Here is a 26,758-nt window from a genome sequence, read left to right on the forward strand (position 1 = left end):
GACTGAAGGGAGCTGTTGCTGAGATCCAGCTGCTGTTTAAACACACACACACACACGCACATACACCCACACACACACGCACATACACACACACACACAAAGCCGAACACACACACCTTTATCATACTTCTAACCCTTAACCTAACCCAACATCATCCTAAATCTTAACCTAAATCTAAACCTAAAGCTAACCACAGCCTAACCCCTAACCTTTACCTAACCTAAACCTAAACATAATGAAGACAAGTCCCCATTATGGGACTGTATAAAGATTTAGTAATTCCTAGAACATACACACAGGCACAAATTTACACAAGTGTGGTATAAACACTTTTTTAACAACAACAATATAACATTTGAAGCATTGTGGTGTCTTAATTTAATCTTTTATTACTAAAAATTGTCCTTTCACAAATAACAGGAGACAAGCAGCAGAGGCGACTGTACATCATCCCCCTGTGTGAGACTCAAACACATTCATCCTCTCCTGCACATGAGAACAGAAACGAATGAATCGACGTTAGCAGCGGCAGGAACCACTGCAAAACACCTTCCAACAACAGTAGTAACCTGAACATGTGTTCTTGGAAAAGAAAGAGTGGAAGTGAAGGAGGAATGAGGGGAGAGAGGTAGAGGCGGTTTGAAAAGAGATGTATTGAAGACAGAAACATAAAAAGACACTAAAATAAAAAAACATGGAATGTATGTTGTTACACTGCTGGGGGAGAGGGAGTTGTGTGACGATATGACAACATTTGGTTTGACCGGTAAAAAAACAGGAAAGAAATTTCTGGTGGTATGAGATTAGTTGATTGATTGACTCCGCTTCAGCATATTCAAGTTATTGCAGTGATTTATAAATGTTTAATGTATTTACTGGAGTATGTTTCAGTATATTTACATATTCACCCCACTACACACAGTGGAGAGTTGATTGTTCAGTTCAGCTGGCTGGTGTGTTTGATCAACGTTTTTCAGACTAGTGTTAGATCAGTCTTTATTTTGTTATTAGATTAGTCGAATGTGGGTTTAATGTAGAGATTAGCTCCACACAGGGGGTTATGTTTTCACTCCTGTACGTTTGTTTGTTGGTCAACAAGATTATACACATAAAATACAAAACTGAATTTGGAGGATGGGACATGGGCCAAGAAAATCTTGGAATATATCCAGGGATTGTTTTTATCACTTCCTTTAACTTTGCAAGATTCTTTTTGACATTTTCACAGATTTCCTCAGAAATAATTTATGGATCTTAAAATAAATCAGGCATTTTTAGGGAACAGATATAGATGAGTGTGTGCTATATGGTGCAGCTTAATTTAATTTAAGGGGACAGTTGGGCCTTGGTGGAGGTATGTGCTCTACTGAAGGACATTCTAGTGTTTTCCTTGCTGTTTGTCTGCCTGTCAGCAGAATTGCTTAAAGACTACTCAACTGATTTCAATGAAACTTTGTGTAGGGGTGGGGCATGACCTAAAGAGGAACCCATTACATTTTGGCGCAGATCTGGATCATAGGAAGTTTTTCAGCACATTTATTGATTAATCAGAGAATTTAAATGTTTAGAGGACTGATATTTGGTGCAGTTGGCAGATCTAAATAAAATTCTGAATTTGGTGAATTTAAATGTGGTTTCATAAGGGGATTGAAGTTGTGATCTACCCATCACACGTAGCAAATTAGTTTTACTTGGTCACTATTTGTGCAGGAGATAAATTCAGGCATCTGATTTTTAAGCCACAGTCAAAGTCTATCTTTGTGAAAGCAGACAATAATTTGGTCACGCATAGACCAGAGATCATTGCTGACTCTGTTTCAAACATTATGAGCATATTTTTTATCTTCAAAATCAACCACCTGCTGATCAACGAGCTGACGTGGTGCTGCAACCTCTCAGATGTGCAGGGAAATCATCAGCTTATTGCACCAGATGTTATCTTGACATTGAGGACTGCCATGGGTCGGCAACAACAAAACAGGATCTCAACCTTCCACTCTGGTCCACTTGCTCAATCCAACATGCTGCATTGATGTGTGTATCACCTAACACGCACCCAAGGCAAGAAACTCCTGCATTCCAGTCAAAAAAAAGGACCTCATTCAAAATCTGCATGAAGGTCAACATGAAAGAATGGTTTATGGAGAAACCATCTTGCAGGGTTTTATCAAGAAAATGCAAAGTGCTTGTTCGTTGTAAATAAAAAAGAAATTGCATCACTGTCTTGAACCTCCTGTATTTTACTAAAAGTCTGCTTTCTCCTGCCGATGTGTGCACTCAATTTGGTAGGAAATCCCTGTTGATGGTCTAGAGCAGTCGTAGAGGACGAGGGGAAACACAAACAGAGGTATGTGTCTTTGTTGAGATGAAAAGTAAAGCCTATACTGTATATCCTGCATGCATTTTATATAACTTGAGTTAATATGTAGACACAAACATATGTGTGTGTATATCATGTGAAGGTCGTTAGCAGTCGTCGTCCTCAAAGTGTGTTTTCTGCAGAACCTTCACATGGCGCTCATAGATCTTGAGTGCGGGGCCGAGCCGGATTGACAGGCCAGTCAAAACATCATGGCGCTGCATGAGAAGCAGAGACTTGCCATCGATTTCCTGGCGAAGAGAGAAGAGCAATGCAGATGCGGAGACTCAGGTTAAAGGTTCAACTGTTGAAAGGTTAAAGTACAGATATTAAACTTGTCTGTGGTGCCCTCTGGTGGTTGCTAAAGAGGATCACAGACTCACCTGGGTCATGAAGGCAGCAGCCTGCTCAGGGAAACCTGCTGCTGTGAAATAGCTGACCACATCTGACACCGTCCAGTCCACCGGGCTTCCACTGGCCCCCTCACACTTCATGAACCTACAAATATAAGTAAGAGGAGAGACCATTACAAAACCTGCAGGAGAAAGCCAGCTATGTCAGAACTGACAGTTTGAAGGAGGAATGCAGTTACCGCGGCCACGGAGGTCATGATTTTATCGGCAGTTTGTAAGTCAGTTTGTTAGTTACTTAGTAGGATTGAATAAAAAGTACTGGACAGATTACCAGGAAACTAAGTGGACTGGTGGACTTGGTGGAGGTGCTCTACTGATTGTCGTTCTAGTTCTGTCTTGTTTTTATTCATTGTTTTATTTCACATGTATACATTTTCTGTAGTTCGTTCATTTCTGGAGGATGATTAGAGTGGGAGCATTGGGATTTCTATGTTCTTACATTTGGTTAAACTGAACATTGAACATTTCATTGGTAGCGTCAACATGAGCAGTAGATAAATTGGTTTTAGAGTAATGTTGAATGACGCAGATGTTTCACTCTATTATAGGGTGATAATACAATACAACACTGAAGCTAAAATGACACACTGAGAATGGGTCGAAGTTCAGTTAAATAGTTTAGGACTTCAACTATTCAAACGTAACATTTGTTTGTCTGTTGAGAATCTGACTGAGAAGAAGTGAAAATGTCTGTGGTACAGCTCAGATAGAGCATCTCTAAGAAATGTAACAAGTATCTGTTATCCACAAATGATTAAAAATCAAATATATAATATAGTGAATTATACTTATTTGAATCAAAGCATGTCATAGCTTTAGACCAAGTAAATAGTAGTAATAGTAAACCTAGCAGGACTGCAGTGAGTGGGCTGTTGTTGCCAGGGTGGATTCAGTTTTACTGCAGGTTTGAAATGATAAAGACTTCAAATGAACTGTTTCTAAACTAGTGTCTCTGTATGCAGCATGTCTCCACCAACTAGTACAGTTTTATTTTACATACATGTCTTTCCATACTCAGGTGAGGTCACCGTGATCTTTGACCTTTGTGTGTAAGTTTTAGGTGAAAGGGATCTATTGGCAGAAATATTATATAAAATATTCCTAGTGATGTTTTCACTAATGTGTTTGATCTTAATTGTACAAATTGTTGTTTTCTTTACCGTAGAATTCCACCTTTATATTTAAATACTTTATATCTACATTGGGAGGCGGTCCTTTCTACAGAGGCCAGACTGGACAACTAAACACCTTTTGAGTTTTTATGACAACTGAAGCTGCCACAGGTTCTCTCTCATGCTTGGAAGGGGAGGGTGAGGTGAGGGGTGTTCAGCTGCAACATGACACTTCACCACAAGATGTCACTAAATTCTACACACTGAACCTTTAAGATAATGTGCTCACAAGTCAAAAAAGGCTTTTATGAACAGTGACATTGAGGTTTAAGTCAAAGGGTTTGTTTGTGACAGATGTAATGGAATTCCCATTGGGTGGTCCAGATATATCACATTCACAAGAACCTGACCTTTACCTTTGACCTTCAACCATTCAAATCTAATCAATTCATCTTTGAGCCCAACTAAATGTTTTTATTAAACTTGAAGACATTCCCTTTTAATGTTTCTGAGATTTTGTGTTCATAAAATCTAAAAAGTTTTGTAACATCAGATTAACCTCGACCTTTGGCTTTTGCCAGGACTGAGGCATAATGATTTCCACCTTATATTTACCTTTTTCTTAGCGTACATTCTACATGTTGATTATCCATTAGCCATCGACCAAAATGCAATGAAAAAATTTAGATTTCTGATTCCTTATTCGGAGTATTCTCTTCACATGAAAAGCAATCCAGGGGTTTTCAGGCTCATTTGGGTAAAACATTTGGACTTGTTCACAATAAATATAAAAGAATTTGTAGAACAACCCAAAAAACAAAGCAAGGTCAGATCAGAGCCCTATGACTGTTTTTGCTGTCTCTAGTAAGTCTGCCGTACTCACCCTCCACTGCTAACTCCTCCATTTATCCCTCGCTCCTCAGACAGGCCGGAGTCTCTCGGGGAGGCGGTGGGTGTGAGCAGGCAGGACGACACGCCGACCTCTGTCTTACACTCCATGTCTACGGAGGAAAAATTAAGCTCAATGGGATTCTCTGTTATCGCTGCAAACCGCTGAACACAAACAGGCACAAAGACACCCAAATTTTGCAATGATAAGTAAAACAGAACTCACTGTTGAAGCCTGAGGAGGTGTGGTTGATCCCATCGCGCTGTGGCTGGTTGTGTGTCTGGAGAGAAGAGAGGGCGGTCAAACAAAGATGAAGATAAAAAACGAGACGATGGCACAAAGACGATATCTATCCTCTGGAACGAGTCAGAGCGGAAAACTACGGGTGATAGAGCCGGAGGTAAAATCATGTTGAAAATATCAGCGGGACACAGCCTCGACCTAAAGTGAAGAATGAGGGAATTTGGCTTTGTGACAAAACTGCAACAAGCCATTTCAACCATCTGCAGTGGGAGTGTATATGAAGATGGTGTGAGGAAGGGGAGCACGAGTTTGACAAAGCTGAGGAGTCGTGCCCAGTGGAGAGTTAAAGTCTGTGAGTTTTTCTGCATGTGTCTCTGAAAAGATAAACCACTGCAGCACCTGGTTTGTTTGTCAGCAGGATCACACAAAAACTACTAAACATATTTCCGTGAAACTTGGTGCACAGATGGGTCAAGAACCTTTTACATTTTGGGGCAGGTCTGACACTGTAAATCACAATTTGTTCACTGAACACAAAACGTTTAATTAAGCGCTAAACGGTTACATGAAAGTTCTAACCTGATATAAAATATATGTGTCCATACAACAGACATTTTTGATAACACAACAAAATAAGTGTTTTTTGAGCATGTACTTCGACATCTACAGACAGGTATATAACAGGACATCAAACTACCAGGTTGCTGAATAATTATCTCCACGAAGGAGGTAATGTTTTCATCATTTGTCTGATAGTTAGCAGGAGTATGCAAAACCTGCTGAGCAAGCATACTACTGGTGGAATGATGCTGTATGGGTCATCTTTTTCACTTTCTTCAACATTGTGAGATATGGGCATTTAAAAAACCTTTTCAGAGATTTATAATGGAGTAATACAAATCCAGATCTAGTGAATTCAGATGTGTTTTCATTAAGGGACTGTTGGGCCTTGATGAAGGTTTTAACTATGGTGCCTGCCTTCTTATTTTTATGCTTATTAAACACAATGACAATGATGTGTTGTAACTTTTATGTTTAAAGAAATATGTTTTGCATTATTAAAGTCATATAAACACATAATATCATTATTCAGCTATGTGTGATGTGTGATTTTTAATTATTCATTTGATTAATGCCTAGTGAGTCAAAACCATCAGGACAGATTCACTTACCTGTGCTGCCATATGTGGCTGATCTGGGAGGTCAGCTCTCTCCTCCAGGCGTGCACTGTTACACTGCAACACCTCGACAACTCCCTGGACAGGTGGGGACGGAGTCCTCGCAAGAGAATCCACCCCTAAGAGAGCCGCTAAACGCACAGGAGAAGAGGGGAAGAACAAGAGAAATGATTATCAAGCACTAAGAAAGAAAACATTAAAATCACTGAAATCATTAAATGCAATAACATCCTAAATATGTACATGAAAACTTTAAATAAGTTTAATTCTAATAGGGAAAGAAAATCAAAACAGCCAGGAATACTGTTAGTTAATCATTTGTACTGTATTTGTATAAACAATATGATTTAATGGCACAAGACTGTTTAATTAACCTGCAACTTGCTTTACTTTGTACTCAGCACACATATTCACGCACATGCACGCACCTTTGCAACTGTGCTGTTGCTGCTGATGGGGGCTCCTCTGCTTTGACGCTGCCTGGATCTCAGCATCTTCTGCGGGCTCTTCCGTGAGCCCTGGTTCGGTTGTCATGGCTACAGGCGATGGTCCTCCCTCCTCATCAGAACTCCGGGGATCATCACCATCCTCCTCCTCCTCCTCTTCCTCGTTCTCTCCCGGTTCCACTTCTTTGCTGCCTGTTTCCATTGGCTCATTCTCCTGGACAGGAGACGAGGGCGGCGGCTGCAACAACACGTACACTTTCATCAGAAAAGGGGTTGAGGACTTGAGGGTGAATCAAGTGAGTGCGCAGCGCCTGAGTTGTATCCAAGTTGTTGCTCAGGATTGGCTCACCACACAGATTCTAAGTCTGCGGATGCAAAAGACTGTTTGCGCTTCCTCCTCGGTGGTGAAGGTGTGGATCGCCTCCCACTTAGACAGAAATACCGCAACTCAAGCGTGCGCCCGCAGAGAGGGAGGAGAGCGCGCTGTCAGGGCCGATACAAAGGATTCAAAGGGGCGCAAAAAGGGGGCGATGCGGCCTTAGCGAGAGGAGAAAACAGCAACAACAACAGTAACAACAATAACTACAAGGTTATAACCGCGCCTCAAAACCCATGCAAACTGTGATCTGCATGGACACATGATGCGCGACTGGTCAGTCTGCGCGACGTGAGAGAGGGAGGAGAGCGGCAGCGGCGCGTGTCAAGTTTACGACAGACAATAACATGAAAATACAGACTACAATGTTAGATAATCAGCTCAACAATCACACAAACAGAACGAACATAAGGCGCGGCTGCGCGGCATGGGAGCGGCGAGAGAGCGGCAGCGGCGCGTCTCAAGTTTAAGACAGACGCCGCCTACTACTGTACTGTGCGGCAGGCCCAGACGATCCCGCTGTGCTCGGCTGAAGTTCCTGAGAGGAATCACATGTTGTTGAAAACCAGGAACAAACCAGAGGCTGGTCGTGTGTGCGCTAATGCAGAGACGCTCTTTTATGGCTTGCGCGCTTATCCCGGGAGAGCCGGGGGATGCCGCTCCGGAACTGTCTGCACATAGATGTAATAACCCGCACCTTTTGTGCAGGAAGCCGAGCCACACACACACACACACACACACACACACACACACACACACACACACACACACACACACACACACACACACACACACACACACACACACACAAGCGGTCGCAGACATGCACACGCACAAAGACACGATCGTCTACTTTTGCATCGAGGTTTAACATGAAAAAACAAATATTTGGAGCAGCTGAGCGCGTCCTGCTGCAGCATCATTATTTTACCATCAAACCCACGCACTTCAGTTCTGTACAAGTGGGACGTGTTGGCCATATTAAGTTAGCATTGCCCACCTTCTTCGTCGGTGTGTGCTTGTTCTGCAGTGCGCTCTTCCCAAGTCTATCCGCGGACGCATTCTTCTTCGACGCCGGTTCCTCCACCATCACCATCCCCCTCAAGGGAAGAGTGATGTTCCCGCAGCGGGTCCTGCGCAGCCTGCCCCTCTCCACCTCTCGCTCCATGACCACTTTGACTTTGCCTCGGGTCAGCTTCTCTTCCGACAGCTGCTCCTGGCTGCTCAGGTAGCCCAGGATCTCCTTGAGTCCGAGCGGCTTCATGTGGCCTCTAGTCTCGGCGGTGGAAGAGGCGGCAGCGGCAGAGCCCCCCCGGTGGCTCCTCTCGGACAGGCGGCGAACAGAAGCCACCAGCCTGTCTCCCAGGTCGGAGGAGTTGGCGTGGGTCCCCGTCGCTCTGGTGCCCCCTCCTCCGACTCGAAGTTTGGGCTTGAGGGGGGCAGGCTGCCTCTGTTGTTGTTGCGGGAGGCTGCCGACGCTGCCGGTGTAAGTTTTGCTCTGGCTCTCAGCTCCGGACGGACCCTGCTCCTTTCCTCCGCCGACCGCATCACTCTTGCTCGGAATCGTCCTGCTGCCATCGCCGTGCGCGCTCGTTCCATGGCCGACACCGGGCTCCGGGCAGCCCCCCGCTCCCCGCTGCCCTAATCCCTTGTCTCTCGGTGCACTTGCTTTCTCCTCTTTGCAGCCGCTCCCGACAGCGCAGCCCGTTGTTGCGCCACAGCTGAGGCACCCGTTTCCGCTACTTCGGCTGGAGGCAGGCTTGAGCTTCTTGCCTGATGTCTGGGTGTGGGGAGCAGGGCTGGGCTCCGGCTCCTCTCCCTCCTCCTGGTCGGTGAAGCTGTGCGCACTGTCGCCGTTGTTGTTCAGATGGTCGTGTTTGGTCCGCTCCCTCGCTGCTGCCTCCGCACTGCCGCCGCCAACAGCCGCCGTCATAAACTCACTCTTCTTTCGGCTTTTCCTCTGCACCTTCGCCGCGTTCCGATACGATATGGAGCCCTTGTAGCTAACTTTGAGCACCGTCTGCTCTTGGATCAGTTTTTCCAGCTCTGTCCTGGTTCTGTCCGGGTCTGACCCGTGTCGTCTCCGGACCATTCGACAGATCCTCTCCAGGTCCGGACGCGCTTTCCTGGAGCGGAGAGAGTCGATTGTTTCCAGGATCCACTCTCGGTACTTATTGGGCTCGGACATCTTCTCCTGCGGCGGGTGCGGGGTGGGGGTTTGGTCCGGGTGCGTCTCCTTCCCCCTCTGTTGTCTCTGAAGTGACGCTGGAGCCGGAGTGCGATCCCCGGCAGGAGAACGAGGACGGAAGCCTGGCTGGTACGCTTGCGTTGGTTGGCCACATTGTGCGCTTAAGGTAGACCGAAGATGGCGCCTATAGTTCTCCGACGCAGACGCAAATGGCATTTAAGGTGGAATTTGTTCGCTTGGAGCGCATCGTAGATGTGTTCTTTGTTCGCAGCCTCGATCCGATCAACCGGCAGTTTCTAATAAGTGGAAAACACACAATCCAGACATCGAGTGTCGTGTTGTTTTTAAGCGTTACGGCGAACCAGAGCCAACAGATGGGTGGAGGACGGTTCCAGGGCGCATCAGGCGGCTGCGATGGATGTCTGACCTCTGGGCAACAAACAGTGTCATCATATAATATTCACTTTCCTGCGACTTTACAGCTGCTGATGCTGCAAAACAAACCAAAACGTCCAGGAAATACACTCAAGTTCAGTAGAATTTCACCAGTAAAACTTTATTGGAATGATACTCATGTTGCAAAATATTACACTTCATGTTTTTTATGCCACTGATCCCGTGACTTTAGACGCTTCCCTTTGCAGTATGTGTGTGTGTCTGTGTGTGCGTGTGTATGTGTGTGGCAGGGGTGGGGGAATAACACGGTTAACATTAGGAGGGGGGTCTCATTTCCCTAAAAAGTGCGACAGTATGAACCAGCATTGTGCCTGCATCGAGAGGGAGGAAGTCAGTATCACTGCAAAAAACACAGAGGACACAGAATAATATTGTTTTATAACTTCAAACATTTTGTCTGAGATGATGAGAGTCAACATTGAACTGGACATGGAGGAAATACAGCGAATGTGAAGTCTCGACAAGTGGTTTACAATGTCATAATGACAATAATAATAATATTTAAATAGCAGTTTGTAAATCAGACCATAACAACCTATAAATGAGCAGCTGACAAAATGAAGGTATGCAGCCACCAGCAGCTTTTGCCACCATCTCTCTGCTGATATGGTTTTTACTTCAGTTTGATGAATTAAGAGAGTTTTTCCAGCAGCTTCACCTCTGTACTGGTGAAATATGAAAAGTTGAGAAAAGTAGGAGAGCGGCGGGAATGTAATGGACCCAGTTGGTCTCAAGTTGCGTTGACTTGTTCACTGCCCCAGGTTCACTGTTTGTTCACATGGTGTGTGAATTTGAAGAACTGTTTCGGTAATATGCCAAACTTGAGCATCAGCTGACATTATAAGGGGTCTTAAAGTGGACCCTGCTTCGTCCCATAACCATGTCTCAAACTCCAGAGAGAAAGACCCTGGACAACCGGGAACTGTCTTGCCACGAGAAGACAACCACTACATTAAAAGGAATGCGAGTGCACAGGCTTGGAGGAGCATACACATTTTTTTGAAAAGTCCTGCAATGAGAAACTGGTAGCGTGTGGTTGAAGGTGAAAGAAGGTACTGAGTTACATTGTGTTAGCTGTGAAAGCTAAAGTTCTTGGAGCCTGAGCCTTAATAGAAGAAGTCGGCATATTTTGGCCTCAGCTGCAAACGTCATATTTTATGGAAGTGCAGTAAGACGTTGCTGGAGTGGCCCTTCACATGCTGCATATTCCCAACTAGTTTCACTTTATATCAATCAGTGAACCTGGGGCAGTAGAATATTCAAGCATAATGTACAGATGGTGGGGGGAATGGTGTTTTAATATGGGTCCAGGACCAAAATAGAAGGTTGATTCAGCCATGGAAACTGAGCTACGTAAACCTAAATATAATCTGGAATGGATTGTTTAACTCAAGCTTCATGCAAGTTGATTTTAAAAATATAATTTAAATAAAAATGATACATACATATAACTACACATTACAAATGTGCAGTTCTGAGAAAATGCTTGTTATATTTTTCGCCATATGTAAGCTACTTTTGGCAGGAAAGACAAAAGTGAGCAAAAAGATATCCAGAGTTTTAAATTATGAGAGAAAAACAAGAGGTGCCTATATGAACCAAATGATCAATTAGTATCAATTATCTTCATGATGGTCGCACATTAAAATACAGCTTTCTTATGGATGAAACTTGGTGTTTTACAAATTCTGATTGAAAGAATCCGACAATTCAACCTTTTTTGGGATCTGCTAACGTTCTCTGCTGTCACAGCTCAGGAGTTAAGGAGACGCTGGACACCTATAGCGCTATGTGTCGTGTACTGTAAATAGGCCGGTTCCATACTGTGCACTAGGAACATTCTTTGTCAATTCTCAGCACACTAGCTCTGTAATGCTCCAGGTGCTCTGTCTTCTCCTAACTTGTTCAAGAGATTACCAAATCCTCTTTACTTCATCTCCACATGAAAAAAATTAATTAATTAAAACCACGCATGTTTTCAACAGAGTTGCTGTAACATATAATACGTCTTTACAACAAAATTAGTGGGTATACGCAGGTTCTTTAAACGTGGGTAAACCCACAAAAAACACAATTAACTCTTTCCCCATTGCCAGTAGAGGAGTTTGCCTTTCTCTTTCTACAAACGCACCGAGTCACTCTCTCACCTCGCTGTCTTGCTAAATTAGCACAATCACCCGGGTGTCACGTTTCCAACACCGCCGATCGGAGCCGGAGCCGATAAAAACCTGTGTCGACCGCAGAGTTGTTTGACCCAGGATTAACTGCTGATTGTATCCGTTATCATTGCAGACAAAAGCCAGATGTTAGCAGGTGTAAGTGGTCTTATTGACCAGTGGAAAAGGGTCTTAAGACTGTCACATTTAGTGTGGTCCGAAAGGTGAAGGCTGGGTGCTGGGGGAGATGAACATAAACACAAGTTTCTATAGAAGACCACAGAGCCAAAGCACACTATCCAGAGCGCCACCAATGACTGGTCAAAGAGTTGTGTTGACCACCAGCCAGAAGCAGTTTGAGGTAGTCTGCCTCACATGGTCCCTTTCATTTGGAAATGACAAAGGGTCAAATGGTTGATTCCACATGCACAATCAACTTGACTAGTAGCTCTGAGCAGAGACAGCAAGTGCTTTCAAGACCAAACAGAATCATTAACGTTAGCAAAAGCAATTCTTCTGGAAGGGGGAGAACGAACGACGGAAGACGCTAACCAAAAACTCTTTGTGTTCCCTTATGCTTAACTTTAAGTTCGCACTGCACTGTATATATACGATAAGCACGCCTCCTTAACCGTCTGATCCTGACGACTTGCGTTGATAGGATGTCTATTGAGTGATATGTTCAAACCTGAGATACCATTATGTTACACTGTTCCTCAACAGCACAGATAAAACTGAGATATTTCCTAGATGTTCCCTTCTCGTTATTCCCTCGATTGTTAGCGTGACATGACATCATTAGAGCCACTAGAATTGAACAACATTTAAAAGTTGAGTGCTGTACATGTGCACGAAGCCCTGCTATGCTAACAATGATAAGAAGTAAAGATGGAATTACACAGAAAATGTCATTGACTTTTTTCCCCCCTTAAGTGTCATCTGAAATTTGAGCACAGGATCCATCGCTGTTTGTTTCTCTATTGGCTCATCATGCCACAGACATACAGTAAGAGTATGTTGTCTATGATATGAGAGGGTCCATGTTTACATCAAGAAAATTAAGCCTAAACTTCAAAACGAATAGTCATTTAAGCTGACAGTGCATACGTGTGTGAGACACCTTTAAACTTACTTGCTAACAGGCTCGTCCCGCTCAAAACGGAAAGAGCGAGTGAGAAGTCGGTTTTAAATTGCAGACTGAGACTTGAGCTTGTACAAGACTCGATTGGCTTCATGTCATGGCTTAGACTGCTGATGTCTGGATGTTGTGGTTCAGAAGTGAATAAAAGATGAAGGAAATGATAAAAGAGAGGGAGAAACCTTGTGTAGTGGCAACTCTAATTAAGTGGGGGTCCCAACACCCATGAATCTGAAGCACACGTTCATTATAAAGGGATTCATAAATAAGACAGAATAATGAATAAAATACAACAAAAACAGCAACAGAAAAGGCAACACTGCTGGTTATCAGTCTCCTTGTTCTTTTTCCCTTCTCTATCCCATTTTCCTCTCTTTTTTGTAGCTGGTGCTTGTGATTGGACAGGAGACAGTGCTCTCTCCCCAGGTCTCCCACTTGACCAGCGTACCTGTGACTCTCCCTACTACCTTTTTCTCTTCCTCTGTCGCTCTCTTAACTCTAGAACTCAGCAAACTCCTTGGCACATTTCTCAGTGAAGGAGACGCGGATCTCCTCCTCCTCATAGTCGTCAAAGTTGCTGGTGTCGCCTGGTCCTTTAAACTTAGGGACGAATGGAGCTTCCACCTGAACACAGTCAAAAACAGCCGATTTTAAAAAGCAAAGATAACGGAGGTGAACTCACATCCACACTAAATACATGCAAAGCATAATGGTACCTTTTTCTGGTAGATGGCAATCCAGTCGGTGGTCGCAAACCACTTGTGTCCCTTGATGTCGTTGACCCCGTTCTTGAGGTTGCCGTAACGTTTTGTGAGATCAACCTGAAGGATGAAACCAGAATGTTTTTCTCACTTTCACATTAGATTTACTTCTGAAAACAGAAAAAAAACATCATCAAAATGGCTGAAGTCTAGTTTTGGGTATATTTAGGGGAGTGATAGAGAGTTGATGCAGTTTCGTTTGATGCTCGAGTAAATTTAAGGTGACTGTTGGTCATTGGCAGAGGTGGATATATATATATATGTATATATATACATACATATAGATATGTATGATAGCCAAGACTAGAGAGTTAGGTCCTGACTTTCTCCAGAGGTTTCTTTTCACACATGAACTACTCAGTAGCCGGCTACTCAAGAGTTTCTGCGGACCTTATACTCGGGGACTAGATGGAGAAACTCTACAGAAACTCCAGAGGCTCTCAATCAGATTATTTGCGTTCACACAAACAGCCCCTGAGGAGAAACTCCTGAGGATCTCTGGAGATCTCTGGCGCATGTCTGAAAGCAGCTTATGAATCTAAATTTCACCTGTAGTAGATTCCTCAGGAGGTCCTTCAGGTCTGAACTGAAGTGAGATGGAAAACGAACCTGAGACAGAAGAGAAGAGGAGGGACACAGTGTCAGATTAGAGGTGTGAGATGATCATATGACTTTACAAATATAATAATAAAAAAATATTCCAAATTGTTAAAACACAAGAATAATCTTACAGCTACTTCATACAATATGTAATGTTTTTCACTTTGCGACAGCAGTGAGTATTTCCCAGGTAAAATCCTCAGTCACACAGGAAATGATTTTCCTGTGATTTATAAATTCTGACAAACCACGATGGTTTAAAAGGAAGTGCAGTAAAAAAGGATAAAAATCACTTCAAGGTTCAGTGTGTAGAATTTAGTGACGTACTTGTGGAGTTTCATGTTTCAGCTGAATGCTCATCTCATCAAAACTCGAAAGGTTTTTATTTTGTCCAGTTAGGACTACGGTTAAAAACATGGTGCCCTCCGTAGAGAGTACTCGCTCCTGATATTATTTTTATATTAAATATTTAAATATAAACTTATTCTACAAACAAATCTTATAATTTAAATAATACACTGTGAAAACATCACTAGGATTATTTTATATTCAATTTCTGCCAATAGATCCCTCTCACCTAGATCTTACACACTGAACCTTTAAGCTGTGGCAAAAACACAAAAACGATCTTGTGGGTTACAGCTCAGAGCGTTTCTGTTTACGATAAGTTAAAAATGAGTCACCACTGGGAGATGAACACCAAACAGACACAGTAAAAATGATGAAATAACATCAGTGTCATGAAAACATGTTATTAAAAAGATTATAAAACACATGAATCTGGATTATAACAGCCCAGCAATGACAAGAGAGAACTCAACATTATTCCAACAATCACAGATGACTGAAGGCCTATTGTTTGTATGTGCATCACTGTGAGTAGTTGTGCTTGCGTGTGTGGAGATATCTACATGCGTAACCATAACTTGCTGTGTCTCCTGAAATAAAAAGAAGAAGAGAAAAAGATGCGCCTAAGAAGGATACACACAAGGCTACTGTCTGTTTAAAAGGAGATTGTGTGTGTTTTTGAACTGTGTGTGTTTTTAATGAAATGGTTATAGAACAGGTTGTTTTCAGCCTAGTTCACAGTCCACCATCTTTAGCCTGGTCAGTGGCCAGACAGTTTTGGAAGTCACAAACAAAAGCCTCAGATCGGAGCCAGATCAACGCTCAAATGGTTGACGCCACTGTGTGTGAACTCTTTGTGATCTGAAAGGTTCTCCAACACGTCGAGACTCTGAATAGATTTCTGGCAGCCTAAATATCTGATCAAACTACAGCCAATCAGAGTGCAGGTCGGGGTGAAAGTATATGTTGTGGTGAGGTGCCCCCGGAGTTTTGCATATTGCTTTTATGCAAAGTACTAAATTAATTTAGTCCAAGGCTAGATCTGACAATGAGTTAGAAAAAAGTGTGGAGTTATCCTGAGTTACATAAAAGTTAATGGCAAAGTTGAGAATAATCACAATGATTTGCTATTTCTATACGAGTGCGATGTGACAAGAAGATCAGTTGGACTCACTGTGGGTTAGGGTTTGGTTGTGGGATCGAACGTAGTTTAGAGACCAGACATACTCGAGACATTGCAGAGTGGTCAAACTCACCTTCCCTGATACGATCTTTTCATAGATCTGAATTGGCTGGTCAGCAAAGAAGGGGGGGTATCCTGCTGCCATCTCATAGACGAGCACGCCCAGCGCCCACCAGTCCACAGCCTTGTTATACCCCTGGTGGAGAGAAGACAGTTAGAGATGGGTAATCAAGATTTTAATAAGACATGAATGACTTGTTTGTTATTATGAAATATTTTTTAGTCCGATTGATCCTGATTCATCTCATGCTACTATTCGACTGCATTTTATGTATCCAGCACAACATGCCTCCCATCTAAAGGTTCAGCTGCTTTGCTATAATATGGCACATCATGGGCAGTATTACAGTAGTCCAAATACTTTGTACCATCAGGTAAATTTACAAGGTTAATTTTTATGACTCATTTGCACAGCTTTCTTCTTGACCCAGTATTTATTCAGTTATTCTGTTTGCTTTTCAAAAATTGTTAAAATTAACTGTTACATTTTCTTCACGATTGACTCTCACACCGAGTTTAAGGAGGAGCAGTTGTGTCTCACCTTGCTGAGAATAATCTCTGGGGCCAGATATTCTGGGGTGCCACACAGTGTCCAGGTCCGGCCCTTTACACGTTTGGCAAAGCCAAAATCTGTCACCTGGGAGAGGAAAACATCCACAAGGAGGAGGGAATGAGGAGAAGAATGAACATGAGAAATGATACTCTCGGAACGCCTGGCAGAGTTTAAGCAAGTGAAAGAAGGACGGACAGACAGACAGACAGACGGCTGCAGAGAAAGGAGGAGAACGCATCTTTCCACAAGTTGTCGTTACACTGTTGACCAATAGAGGACAGCAGAGCTTGTGCTCGAGGAAGGAACCACCATGCCACAAACCAATCAGCAAACACAGATGATTGTAAATTCACACCACAGACATAGACACAAGCAGATGTGGCTGTTGATTTTTAGACACTTATATAGAGACTTAGAAGAGAGTGACGGCAAAAACCTCTATTTTGTATATTCTGTTTTTAACTAGCTCTGCCTTATTTCTAACAGTAATAATCCAACTGTGTTGACCGGCTTTATTTTCGAAGTGTCAACTATTTTTAAAAGTCTGGTTTAACTCAATTATCTAAATCACACATTTGGAGGTGAAAATATTTTTACTCAGTGAAACTGGGTCCAACCAGTGTAACTGTGATAAAGACAATAACAGTGGCAGTATATCATAACAATGGAAACAATATGTCATATCTAATGTTATATATCATACCTGCCCACGGTTCAACTACTACATGTTACGCTTGTTAAGACCAGGTACAAGCTGAGTCTGGTGAGATGGTGCCATTCAGGACATTTCACATAGATCTGTGTGTAATACTCCTGTTTAAAATAGTCAACACCTCGAAAGACAACCCACAAACAGTAACAGCACCGACTGAAGAGTGGCGCTATATCACTCTTGTTATTCATGCATTTGAGTCTATGACTGTTTTATCTTATTGAGGTTATTGTTCTGGGCTGTATTCATAAAGCACTTTTCCAGTATTATAGCCCACTGAGAGTGCTTTACGGTACGGGTCGAATTCACCCATTCATTCATTAATGCACACATTCATTCAGTGCTTCATACACCATTCATACACTGCCGGCAAAGCCGTCACAGGGAATTTGGGGTTCAGTATCTTGTCCAAGGACACTTCCGAATGCAGACTGGAAGAGCCAGGAATACTGACCTCCTGGTTAGTGGAAGACCGGATTTATTAGCTAGCTTCTCAGTCAAAGGTTGTCACATGGTTATACCTGTGTAACCAATGTGACATCTGGAATTGATGTTACTTGCCCCAAAAAATGTTAGAGCTGCAACACTTAATCGATGAATTGATTAGTTAAGAGACAGAAAAGTATAAACAATTTGCAAGTGAACTCTGTAACTCTAAAAGTTCATTCAGGCCGTATTCAGGTGCTTTACTACATATATGCATATTTGTACCGACAGGGATTTATATAAAGAAATAAAGAGTGAGACATTTCTAATCAGTTTTTTCTATCCCTGCATCAGGTGTTGTTTACCTGGATGTAGCCCTGTTGGTCTATGAGCAGGTTCTCAGGTTTCAGGTCTCTGTAGATCAGGTCCAAAGCGTGCAGATATTCAAAGGTCAGGACGATCTGAGCAGCGTAGAACCGAGCGTGAGGCTCACTGTATACACACACACACACACACACACACACACACACACACACACACACACACACACACACACACACACACACACACACACACACACACACACACACACACACACACACACACACACACACACACACACACAGGACGATAGACAGAGAGCAGTTTAGCAGAGTGTGTAGTACAGAAAAAAAGAAATAGAACAAAGTCCAACTCTAACCCTTAATTGAGAGAATACATCTTAATAGTAAAAAATTTGAATACAAGAGAGTAGAGAGAACACAGTTGATGTGAGAGTACACAGGTCACCATGTTTACTTCTGTATTTGCCTTTACACTGCTTCGCTGCAGTAAAACTTGACGCTGCGTACAGGCTACTAACCTAAATCTGCCAATTCTCCGTAGATGGGAAAACATCTCTCCACCCGGCACATATTCCATCACCATGTAGAGGTTAGTGTTGTCCTGGGGGAAGACAGAGGACCTGTTAGTGACACTCACCCTCGTACACACATGCATTTAATACATACACACAAACACAAGGGATGAGCAAGCGGACGACATAGAAACTGGTCATTTGGGTGAGTGTAAATTAATCTGTTGATATACTAAGGTTAATACCATATAAAAACTCTAATTAAGGCCATCCAAAAATCACCCTTTGGCAGAGCTACATCATCAAGGGGGATTTCATTCTTAATGCACTTGTCGCGCTGACTTCATGTAACGTTTGTTGTCGACTCTGCCATCTGTGTGCTGGACACCACACGTGGACGGGAATATTCTGTTAATAGGTTTATTTGAGGTGTCCACTGTGCATCTAAACAGCTTAACCCAAATAAGGATTTAATTGGAGCACGGCCATCCGCGGGGTAAGTCTGTACAAGCACAAGCAGAGAAGGAAGATGAAAGTAAGAAGCAGAAGGAGACAAATGCTGGTTTGCTTTAGTTAAGTGCGCCTGTGGGCTGCAGCCAAGCTCAGTTCACTCTGTATTTGTTGATAACTTATTGCTCTTAATAGGGTTAATTGTCAATGACGACCGGAGTTAAGGTCTTTGCAAACCATGTCAGTATTTTTGTTCAAAATTGTCGCACTTTTAAAAATAAATACAACCTCACGTTGTGTCAATCACGTTTACACACCAGCTCAAAAACTTTTGTCCTGGGAACAGTTTCGATTTGCTACGATTTTCCACGTCTGTAGTTTGAGCTGTTCAGGATCAACTGGATCACAGAAATAGGTTTTCATCTTTTTTATCTGCAGCCTCAGTGCTGGCAGTTTTATATAACTGGACCAGACTTCCTGAAACAGACTTGGGAAGAATTGGGATAATTTGGCTCCTTGATCAGAGGATGACATTCTCCTGGTTCCTGATTCTTAGGATTGGATTTTTAAAGAAGTGAGAGGACAAAGTCATCCTCACTGCTCGACTCCATTCTTTCTGAATTTTTCAGAACAAGACAATAATAAAAAGTTTCTGTGCGTGCGGATTTTTTATTAGATGATGATTTCAAAAAAGACAAAAAATATGGATTTGGTGTGCAAAGACCTTAATAAAAAGGATGAGATCAGTAAATTGATCTGAGAGAGTGGAGAAATGTGTGTAGGAATGGTGAATGTGTAAATTTGATTATCAGCTGACTGCAGTTCCTCTTAGTGTTTTAAGATCTTTGAGCTCATTGTTTTGTTTCACAATCTAAAATCTCCTCACTGTGTTTAAACAACATATAGGCGATATATCGATACATATTGAACATTTATTATATTTCTATTGATGACAATGATGAAATAATTATTCATATTGTTTTATTGTCCAGCCCTATGTCAGATTTTGTATTTCTTACTTAGGACAACTCACAACAACAACACAGATTATGACATAATATCATGGACAGTTCATGGGCTGAATCCTGAGTCAGCAGTTGAATGTGGCACTTGTTCTGTGTTTCTGCTCACCCATAATACACTGCTCACTCATTTAGAGACAGCTGGGTGTGCCAGGTACAATATGAATTATTTTCAATTAAAGTTCAGCATACCTTGAATGAGTACTCTAACCGCACCAGGAAGGGAAAACTGACAGCCTGAAGAATCCTCTTCTCATTCAGAGTGTGCTCTATCTGTTTGAGCTTCACCACCTGAGAGGCAGAGAGAGGGAGAAAGACAGAGGGAGAGAGTGTGACCATATGTATCTTTCAAAATAAAAAAGAAAGAAATTACGTCTAGAAGCCTAGATGTCCTCTGATATCCTCCTCTGGAGCCATGATCATGTTCTCGTCCAAGGGTACATGCGAGCCGTGGTAGCATTGCTACTTCAGCTAGCATCGCTACTACCGGTAGCAGACGTTTAAGCTAAAAACCGTTTCAAGTAGAATTTGAATGTCCAGGCTTACAGAGACTTGGATGACACCACAGGTGCAGTATGGAGGCATTTTATTTATTTATTTTTTGCGAACTATCCCTTTAACATGTTAATTATGTAAAACAGTGAAATGAATTTTGCCACTGTGTCAATATTTCTGTTTTAATAATGAATTGGGAAACAAATAGAGCTGAGCTGAGATAATGTGGATTCAGATTCAGCTGGGAATTAACACATTATATGCATCTTCAGTAGTTTTAAAACTGGTGCTGGTTTTAAAAGGACTGATAACACTAGTTTGAACTATTGTTCTCTGTTATAATAGCATCTTAAAACTTAATTTGCCTCCTTCAGATCACAGCAGCCTCAGTAAAAGACTTATGTTCACTGTATTGAAACTGTACTTAGCATTATATTTATTGCATGGGTGGCACATCATCTGCAAGCATTAACATTCGAATGATATATTGTTTTGATCAAGTTTTATCTGACACTACTGCTCCAAACATAACACCATATATCAGCTGAAGACAACGTACTAGACGGAATAAATATTTCCGAAAATGTTGAAAAGCTCTATTACTGGAAATAATCCAACTCATTTTTCCACTGACAAACAAGCATATAAAGTAATTTGGCTGCAGAGGGACACAAACTGTAGGAGTTGCTGGAACAGTAGAGATAAGAGATAAACTACACAGTCTGAGCAGGTGCTATCAAAAATGGCTACTAACATCAGCTGCTCTCATCCTGCAGATATCACCCTGTCCTTTAAGAGAGAACTCTTCCACTACAGGAGGTGCAATAGGAACATAAATGTAAAGAACTAATGTGGCTTTACAGTTATCTAAAGTCCCCAGCACATATAAGTACATATTAACAACTCTCATACGTGTGATGGCGTGTGCACATGAACCTGTAAGTCTCTGGACTGTTCTGCAAATCAGTGACAAGGAGCAGCTCTATGACAATAGTGGATTTACATCACTTTTTTGCACAAATGTCATCAAAAATATTTTAGGTATTACATTCACTGGATTAGCCAATTAGTAATATTAATAAAATATTTCACCACAAAAGGGGATCAGAGTGGATGGAAACTCAGGTAGTTTTATTTTAAATTAGCTCCCAAAATGACTCTGCTTGTGATGTGATCTACATATTTTCATAAGCAGGTTCAAAGACCTCGTAGGGGAAAAACAAAGATGCACCTGGATTTGTTGTGTCCCTGCGTCCTTGCACCAGCACGCACAATGAGCTCCAGGCCTTCTCTCGATTTCCATAAATGTCTCAGGCCTTGTAACAATTTCCACATCAATGACATGTCCATGTTTTCTATGAGCGTCCCGTACAAACGGTAACTGAACTTGCCCTTCATGTGTGGACACATTTAAACACACTCTACCGCCCCACTGCAACCCTCACGACCACCCGCCGACCCAGACTGACCTTCTGCTTGTTTAGGATCTTCATGGCATAATGCTGTCCCGTTTCTCTGTGTCTCACCAGCATAACTCGGCCAAACGAGCCTGTGCCCAGGGTTTTCAACCTCTCAAACTGCTCCAGGCCAGCAGTGTTCTGAACGCACAAAACATAAAGGGTTAGTTGTTTTTTTGTGAAAATAGGATGGAGGGGTTTGTGGTGTGGGATGTTATTTTAATTCTTATATATTTATTACATTTTATTGCTTGTTTTATTTTCTATTAATTCTTTTTTTGTATATATTATTTTTATATTCTTTTATTTTCACATTTTAAGCCTGTTCAGCACTTTGGTTAAATGTGGTTGTTTTAAATGTGCTGAGTAAATACGCTTCACTTATTACTATTATTTGCTTTCTGCGTTTCTTTACGTTGTGCATATTTTGCTTGTATGTGGGTGTGCGCAAATGTGCCTGTAAAATGCTGATCACTGCGATCATGTACTCAAAGTTCATTTATGTGTGGAGTTTTAATGACTGGATGACACAGTTGATTATCATCCAGGATCAGTCTCTAAATGTATTTACATTATCTGTATTATTGACATGATAAGATGGATAAAAAAAATCATAAGCAAAATGATTTAATTCAATTAAAAATAGGAACCATCGTCCCACATATTTTACAAAGCACTTTATGTGATCATCCAAATTATTTTAAAATTATCTAAAAAGATGTGCGACTTTCCTCCCAAGTATCAGCTGGTAGAACAGAAAAAAACACACGTGTTAAATAAATATAAATACAAGTGAAATGAAGAGTGTCATAAGAGAAAATAAAGAGAGCATCCCACATATAAACTATGTAACTTTGGTCACACAGAGGAGAACTGAAAGAGTACAGATTTTTTCCCAAAAATATAAAAAATAGCTAAATTTTATAGAGACAAAGTTATGTAATGTTGATAAAATAATATATAATCACACTAACCTGTGCAGGACTCTCCCACTTCTTGAGGAAGTCCTCTTTGGCTTTAGCAAGGAACTCCTTGACTGTGGAGGACAAAACCAGAAACTTTGGTGATGTGTGTAAAGAGCAAATACTTAACAGAGTGTCTTTTGAAATCATTTGTACTTATACAGTCCGGCTAATGCTGTCTCAATATTGCTTAGGTTTTTTAAATGCATGATGATGATTTTCCCTTTTTTGATCATTTCCAGATTTAATGAATACATAACACATAGAAAGTGCAAAAACTGAAAGCAAGACAAGGGGCCCAAACACACCTGGTATTAACAAGTGGTTTTTGTGATCCGATCACAAGCAGATAGCTCTAAGTAAAGGTGTGAATGCACTCAGATCGGATCACACTAGACCACGTTCGGAGGTGGTCTGGGCCACATGTTTTAAGATTAAGATTCCTTTTAAGATTAAGAATTCCTGTGTCCACATTCTTTTAGCAGTGTGAACACAAATCAGTCCTGGGCCACATATGAAGGACCTCCGACTCAGCTGCCATCTCTCACAACGAATCGAACATACACAATCACATCCGACACATCCGTAAACTCAGACTGGCTCAAAACAAAATTGCTTGGTCTTAACTAGCACAAATGACGTACGTGTCAATTTGCATGTAGAAGTGAGATCCGATCACAAGCCACAGGAGACACATTCAGGATGCATTTTATTGCCAGGTGTGAACACACATACTTAGCACGGGCCACTTGTGATCGGATCTCTCAGCACGGATGTTAATGCCAGGTGTGTACTGGGCCAAGGATGAGATGAAAAGGTGCCAAACACGTTTATGCAGATTATGCACCTTAAACATCCAGAACAATCCTGTTCTGTAAATATCACTTTAGATTAAGCTTTATTGTGTTAATTTGATTTTACGGTTGATCTCATATTTAAAGCGGCATTGTGTAAAATTTAGTGACATCTTGTGGTGAAGTGCAGCTGAATACCCCTCACCCAACCCTCCCCTTCCAAACATGACGGAGAACCTGTGGTAGCTTCAGGTGTCATAAAAAGTCTAAAGGTGTTTAGTTTGTACAGTTTTGGCTACTGTAAAAAAAAAAACATGGCTGCCTCTGTATGAGGACCCACTCCCGATGTAAATATAAAGTATTTAAATATTAAGGGCCCAGGGTAAAGAAAACAACAATTCGTACAATTTAGATGAAACACGCTAGTGAAGAAGAGAGGGATCGTGTCAAAGTTGGGTTTAAAACATTCTCTTCTTAAGGCCGTCTATTTTTTGTCCCTGAACAAGTTAAACACTAAAATTGCAGGATTAGAATTTTATGGCCAGGGAAACCAAATTAAAAGAAGCAAATGCATAGGTCACAGGTATAAAGTGCATGTTAACATTTAAACTTCACTGTAAATATTTACCTCCGACAAGGAGGTTATGTTTTCACCCCTGTGTTGCCCTGGTTTGTTTGTAAGCAAGATTACGCAAAAACTACGGGACAGATTACCACGAAACTTGGTGGTAGGATGCATAATGAGAAGAATCAATTTAATTAAATTTTTAACTTATTTAACCAAAAAAGGTGGAAAAGGAATTCTTACTTTCTTGACAATAAACTTTACTTTCTTTGTTGATTTCTCAAAGACTAGCTGTGCATCTTTAAGAAAAAAAAATTAGAAATCTTAAGAGTTGCTATTTATGAGTATGTGAAATTTGGTGCAGATCCAAATAAAAATCAGGAGCTAGTGAGTTTAAATGAGGTTTCATAAGGGCACAGTTGGGCCTTGGCCTCGTATGTGATCTTAGTTCCTATAAATCTCTCCAAACAGGTCGAGTTTTCAAGTCCCTGAAAAAGAAATATGGCTGAGTAAAGTGTACAAACACTATGACACTGGATTACACACTCAAACCACATCTCGTACTCTCCTTCCACCACATGTCTCCCTTTTCACTTAGCTGTTGAAAATATTTGGTTGATAAGATATTTCAAACATTCAAATGTTCTCTAAGTGTGTGTATGGGTACTCGGGCCAGCCAGCCAATATCAAGGCTGACTTCAGAGTTCTAATAAAGAAACAGAGGCAGGGGTCTGCCATACATTTACATACTGTCATACCATAACACTGGAGGGTCACTGGACCTACAGTACAGCAGACACACTGAGACCAGCTCAGACAGACCTGCAGACATACATGGCCTCAGTGTCATTTACAACAGGGTTTCTGTCCACAGCTCATACAGAACCTGAGCAGAGAAACATCACTACATCCTGCTCCATCCTGCCCCAGCATCCACATGAATCAGATCCAACAGATCCACAGCTGAACAATACTCACACTATGCATGCATTAATGTGTGAGTGTGTGTGGATTTAAATATATGTGATGTGTGTTCTTGGGAGCTGACACAAGCGGGATCTTCATGGATCGCAAAGCCGGAATAGGCCTGCGATGGACGGTGTGTGTGTTGTTGTGTGAAGCTAGCACAGCCTGTCGTATCACACCGTCTCTGCTCGTGTCATGGGGCCGGAGCGGAGCAGGTGCTGGCCGGGAGCGATGTGTGCTGGCGGAGGTACCCACCGCTTTCCATCTCGTTGCCCTTCCTGGCCGTGGGCGCGTTGCCCATGATGACAAGTGGACAACTGGCGATCCGTGGCTTTCTCGCCGCCCCGCCGCCTCCTCCTCAAGCCGGTCTTATCTCGATCACAGGTCTGAACTGCGTTTTCTTAAATCCAGCTGCGAGCTCCTGGTCGGTGGTAGCCTGACAGCTGCCGATGCGGTGCCACGGCGGAGACGGGAGAGCTCTGCGGGCTCGGCTCGCTCCCTCCACGGTGTCACCAGCGACAGCCAACGATGTCGAGCGTAACACCCACGGGAAGCTGTCGCTGCGGTCCCCCCGGTCGCTGGGGCTTCGCCGGACCTTCAGGCCGAGCTCCGTCACAGTTGGCCTGGACACGGTGGATCCAGTCTCCTCCTGTACCTCCTTGCAGCCCCCGCCGAGCGAGGCCCCCCCCCGGCTCCCCACCTCTCTCCCCCAGCCCCCCAAAAAAACCACCTTTGGGCGGGGGCGCGACGTTCTCAACCGAGAAGCTGCCAATATGATCGGCTTTCTGAAAGATGAAGCCTCGGCGGGGTCCGGCAGCAGCGGGAGTTGGTCCAGATCAACATCGGCCCCTGAAGGCTCGCAGACAGGCGGGATGACGGAACTACAGCCGAGCGCACGCCCCGCCCACTCTGCCATATACGGTGGGAGGGGGTTGATTGACGGCGTGAAGCGAGGCCGCGGATTGGCTGCATCTGTGGTAGAGAACGTTCTGATTGGCCGTTTGCAAAAAAAAAAAACGGCAGCGTCCAGCCGCCCTATAAAAACCGAGCGAGGGGGGCGTCAGCGACTATTTTCCTCCTGACGACGTGCGCGCCCACTTTCTCCTGGTCCCTGTTCTCCATTGGCTCAGAGCGGCCGAACCGTGGGAACCTCAGTGGAGGCGAGGATTGTGATTGGCTGACAGGAATGCGCGCCCCCACCCTTCCCTAAAAAGAAGAAGAAAAAGGACCCCCCCCCTTCATCACCGCCGCCGAGCGACTGATACACGTTTGGCTGAGTGACGTCAGCCGCGAGATATTTTTAGAAATGTTGGTCAGATTTTGAACGCACGCACGCGCGGCGCGGTCTGGCTGGCAGGGCTTCTAAACAGATAGCAGATAGGCGCGCGCGCGCGGAGGTAAGAGTGGATGTGATGCGGTGGGAAATGAATCACTCACTGGAAATAACAAAAGACGAGTGTCTTTTTACGATCGGTGATGGATGAAGAAAAAAACATACACAGAGTCTCATATCTATATATAAACTGTATTTCTCATATATATCTGCCTTGTGTATTTATTCACTGCAATGTGGTGCCAGTGTCAGTTTGAAAC

The 26,758-nt window shown here is 42.7% G+C and overlaps 2 protein-coding genes across 2 annotated transcripts; both read right to left on the bottom strand.

The window, feature by feature from the left end:
* Positions 1-367: 367 nt before the first annotated feature.
* samd1b (sterile alpha motif domain containing 1b) lies at positions 368-9,741 on the bottom strand. Its single transcript, XM_020083776.2, has 7 exons — positions 8,018-9,741; positions 6,624-6,879; positions 6,190-6,326; positions 5,000-5,054; positions 4,769-4,886; positions 2,744-2,858; positions 368-2,611 (listed from the first exon to the last, which is right to left on the bottom strand). The coding sequence occupies exons 1-7, from the start codon at positions 9,419-9,421 to the stop codon at positions 2,468-2,470; spliced, it is 2,229 nt and encodes a 742-aa protein (XP_019939335.2). The 5' UTR covers positions 9,422-9,741; the 3' UTR covers positions 368-2,467.
* Positions 9,741-26,039, bottom strand: prkacab (protein kinase, cAMP-dependent, catalytic, alpha, genome duplicate b). Its single transcript, XM_020084338.2, has 11 exons — positions 25,421-26,039; positions 22,853-22,914; positions 21,891-22,019; positions 20,119-20,217; positions 18,461-18,543; positions 17,964-18,090; positions 16,449-16,544; positions 15,921-16,043; positions 14,266-14,325; positions 13,672-13,776; positions 9,741-13,579 (listed from the first exon to the last, which is right to left on the bottom strand). Exons 1-11 carry the CDS (start codon positions 25,464-25,466, stop codon positions 13,454-13,456), a joined length of 1,056 nt encoding a protein of 351 aa, XP_019939897.1. The 5' UTR covers positions 25,467-26,039; the 3' UTR covers positions 9,741-13,453.
* Positions 26,040-26,758: the final 719 nt, after the last annotated feature.

This window comes from Paralichthys olivaceus, chromosome 8, assembly GCF_024713975.1.
Source record: "Paralichthys olivaceus isolate ysfri-2021 chromosome 8, ASM2471397v2, whole genome shotgun sequence".
NCBI lineage: Eukaryota > Metazoa > Chordata > Actinopteri > Pleuronectiformes > Paralichthyidae > Paralichthys > Paralichthys olivaceus.

Coding starts and splice junctions, on each gene's coding strand:
- samd1b (XM_020083776.2), bottom strand. CDS start 9,421: ATGCCATTTGCGTCTGCGTCGGAGAACTATAGGCGCCATCTTCGGTCT. Junction 6,880..8,017: donor AGCACACACCGACGAAGAAG/GTGGGCAATGCT, acceptor GTGTTGTTGCAG/CCGCCGCCCTCGTCTCCTGT. Junction 2,612..2,743: donor CTGCTGCCTTCATGACCCAG/GTGAGTCTGTGA, acceptor TCTCTTCGCCAG/GAAATCGATGGCAAGTCTCT.
- prkacab (XM_020084338.2), bottom strand. CDS start 25,466: ATGGGCAACGCGCCCACGGCCAGGAAGGGCAACGAGATGGAAAGCG. Junction 14,326..15,920: donor AAAAGATCGTATCAGGGAAG/GTGAGTTTGACC, acceptor CTTCTGTCTCAG/GTTCGTTTTCCATCTCACTT. Junction 13,580..13,671: donor TTGCCATCTACCAGAAAAAG/GTACCATTATGC, acceptor GACTGTGTTCAG/GTGGAAGCTCCATTCGTCCC.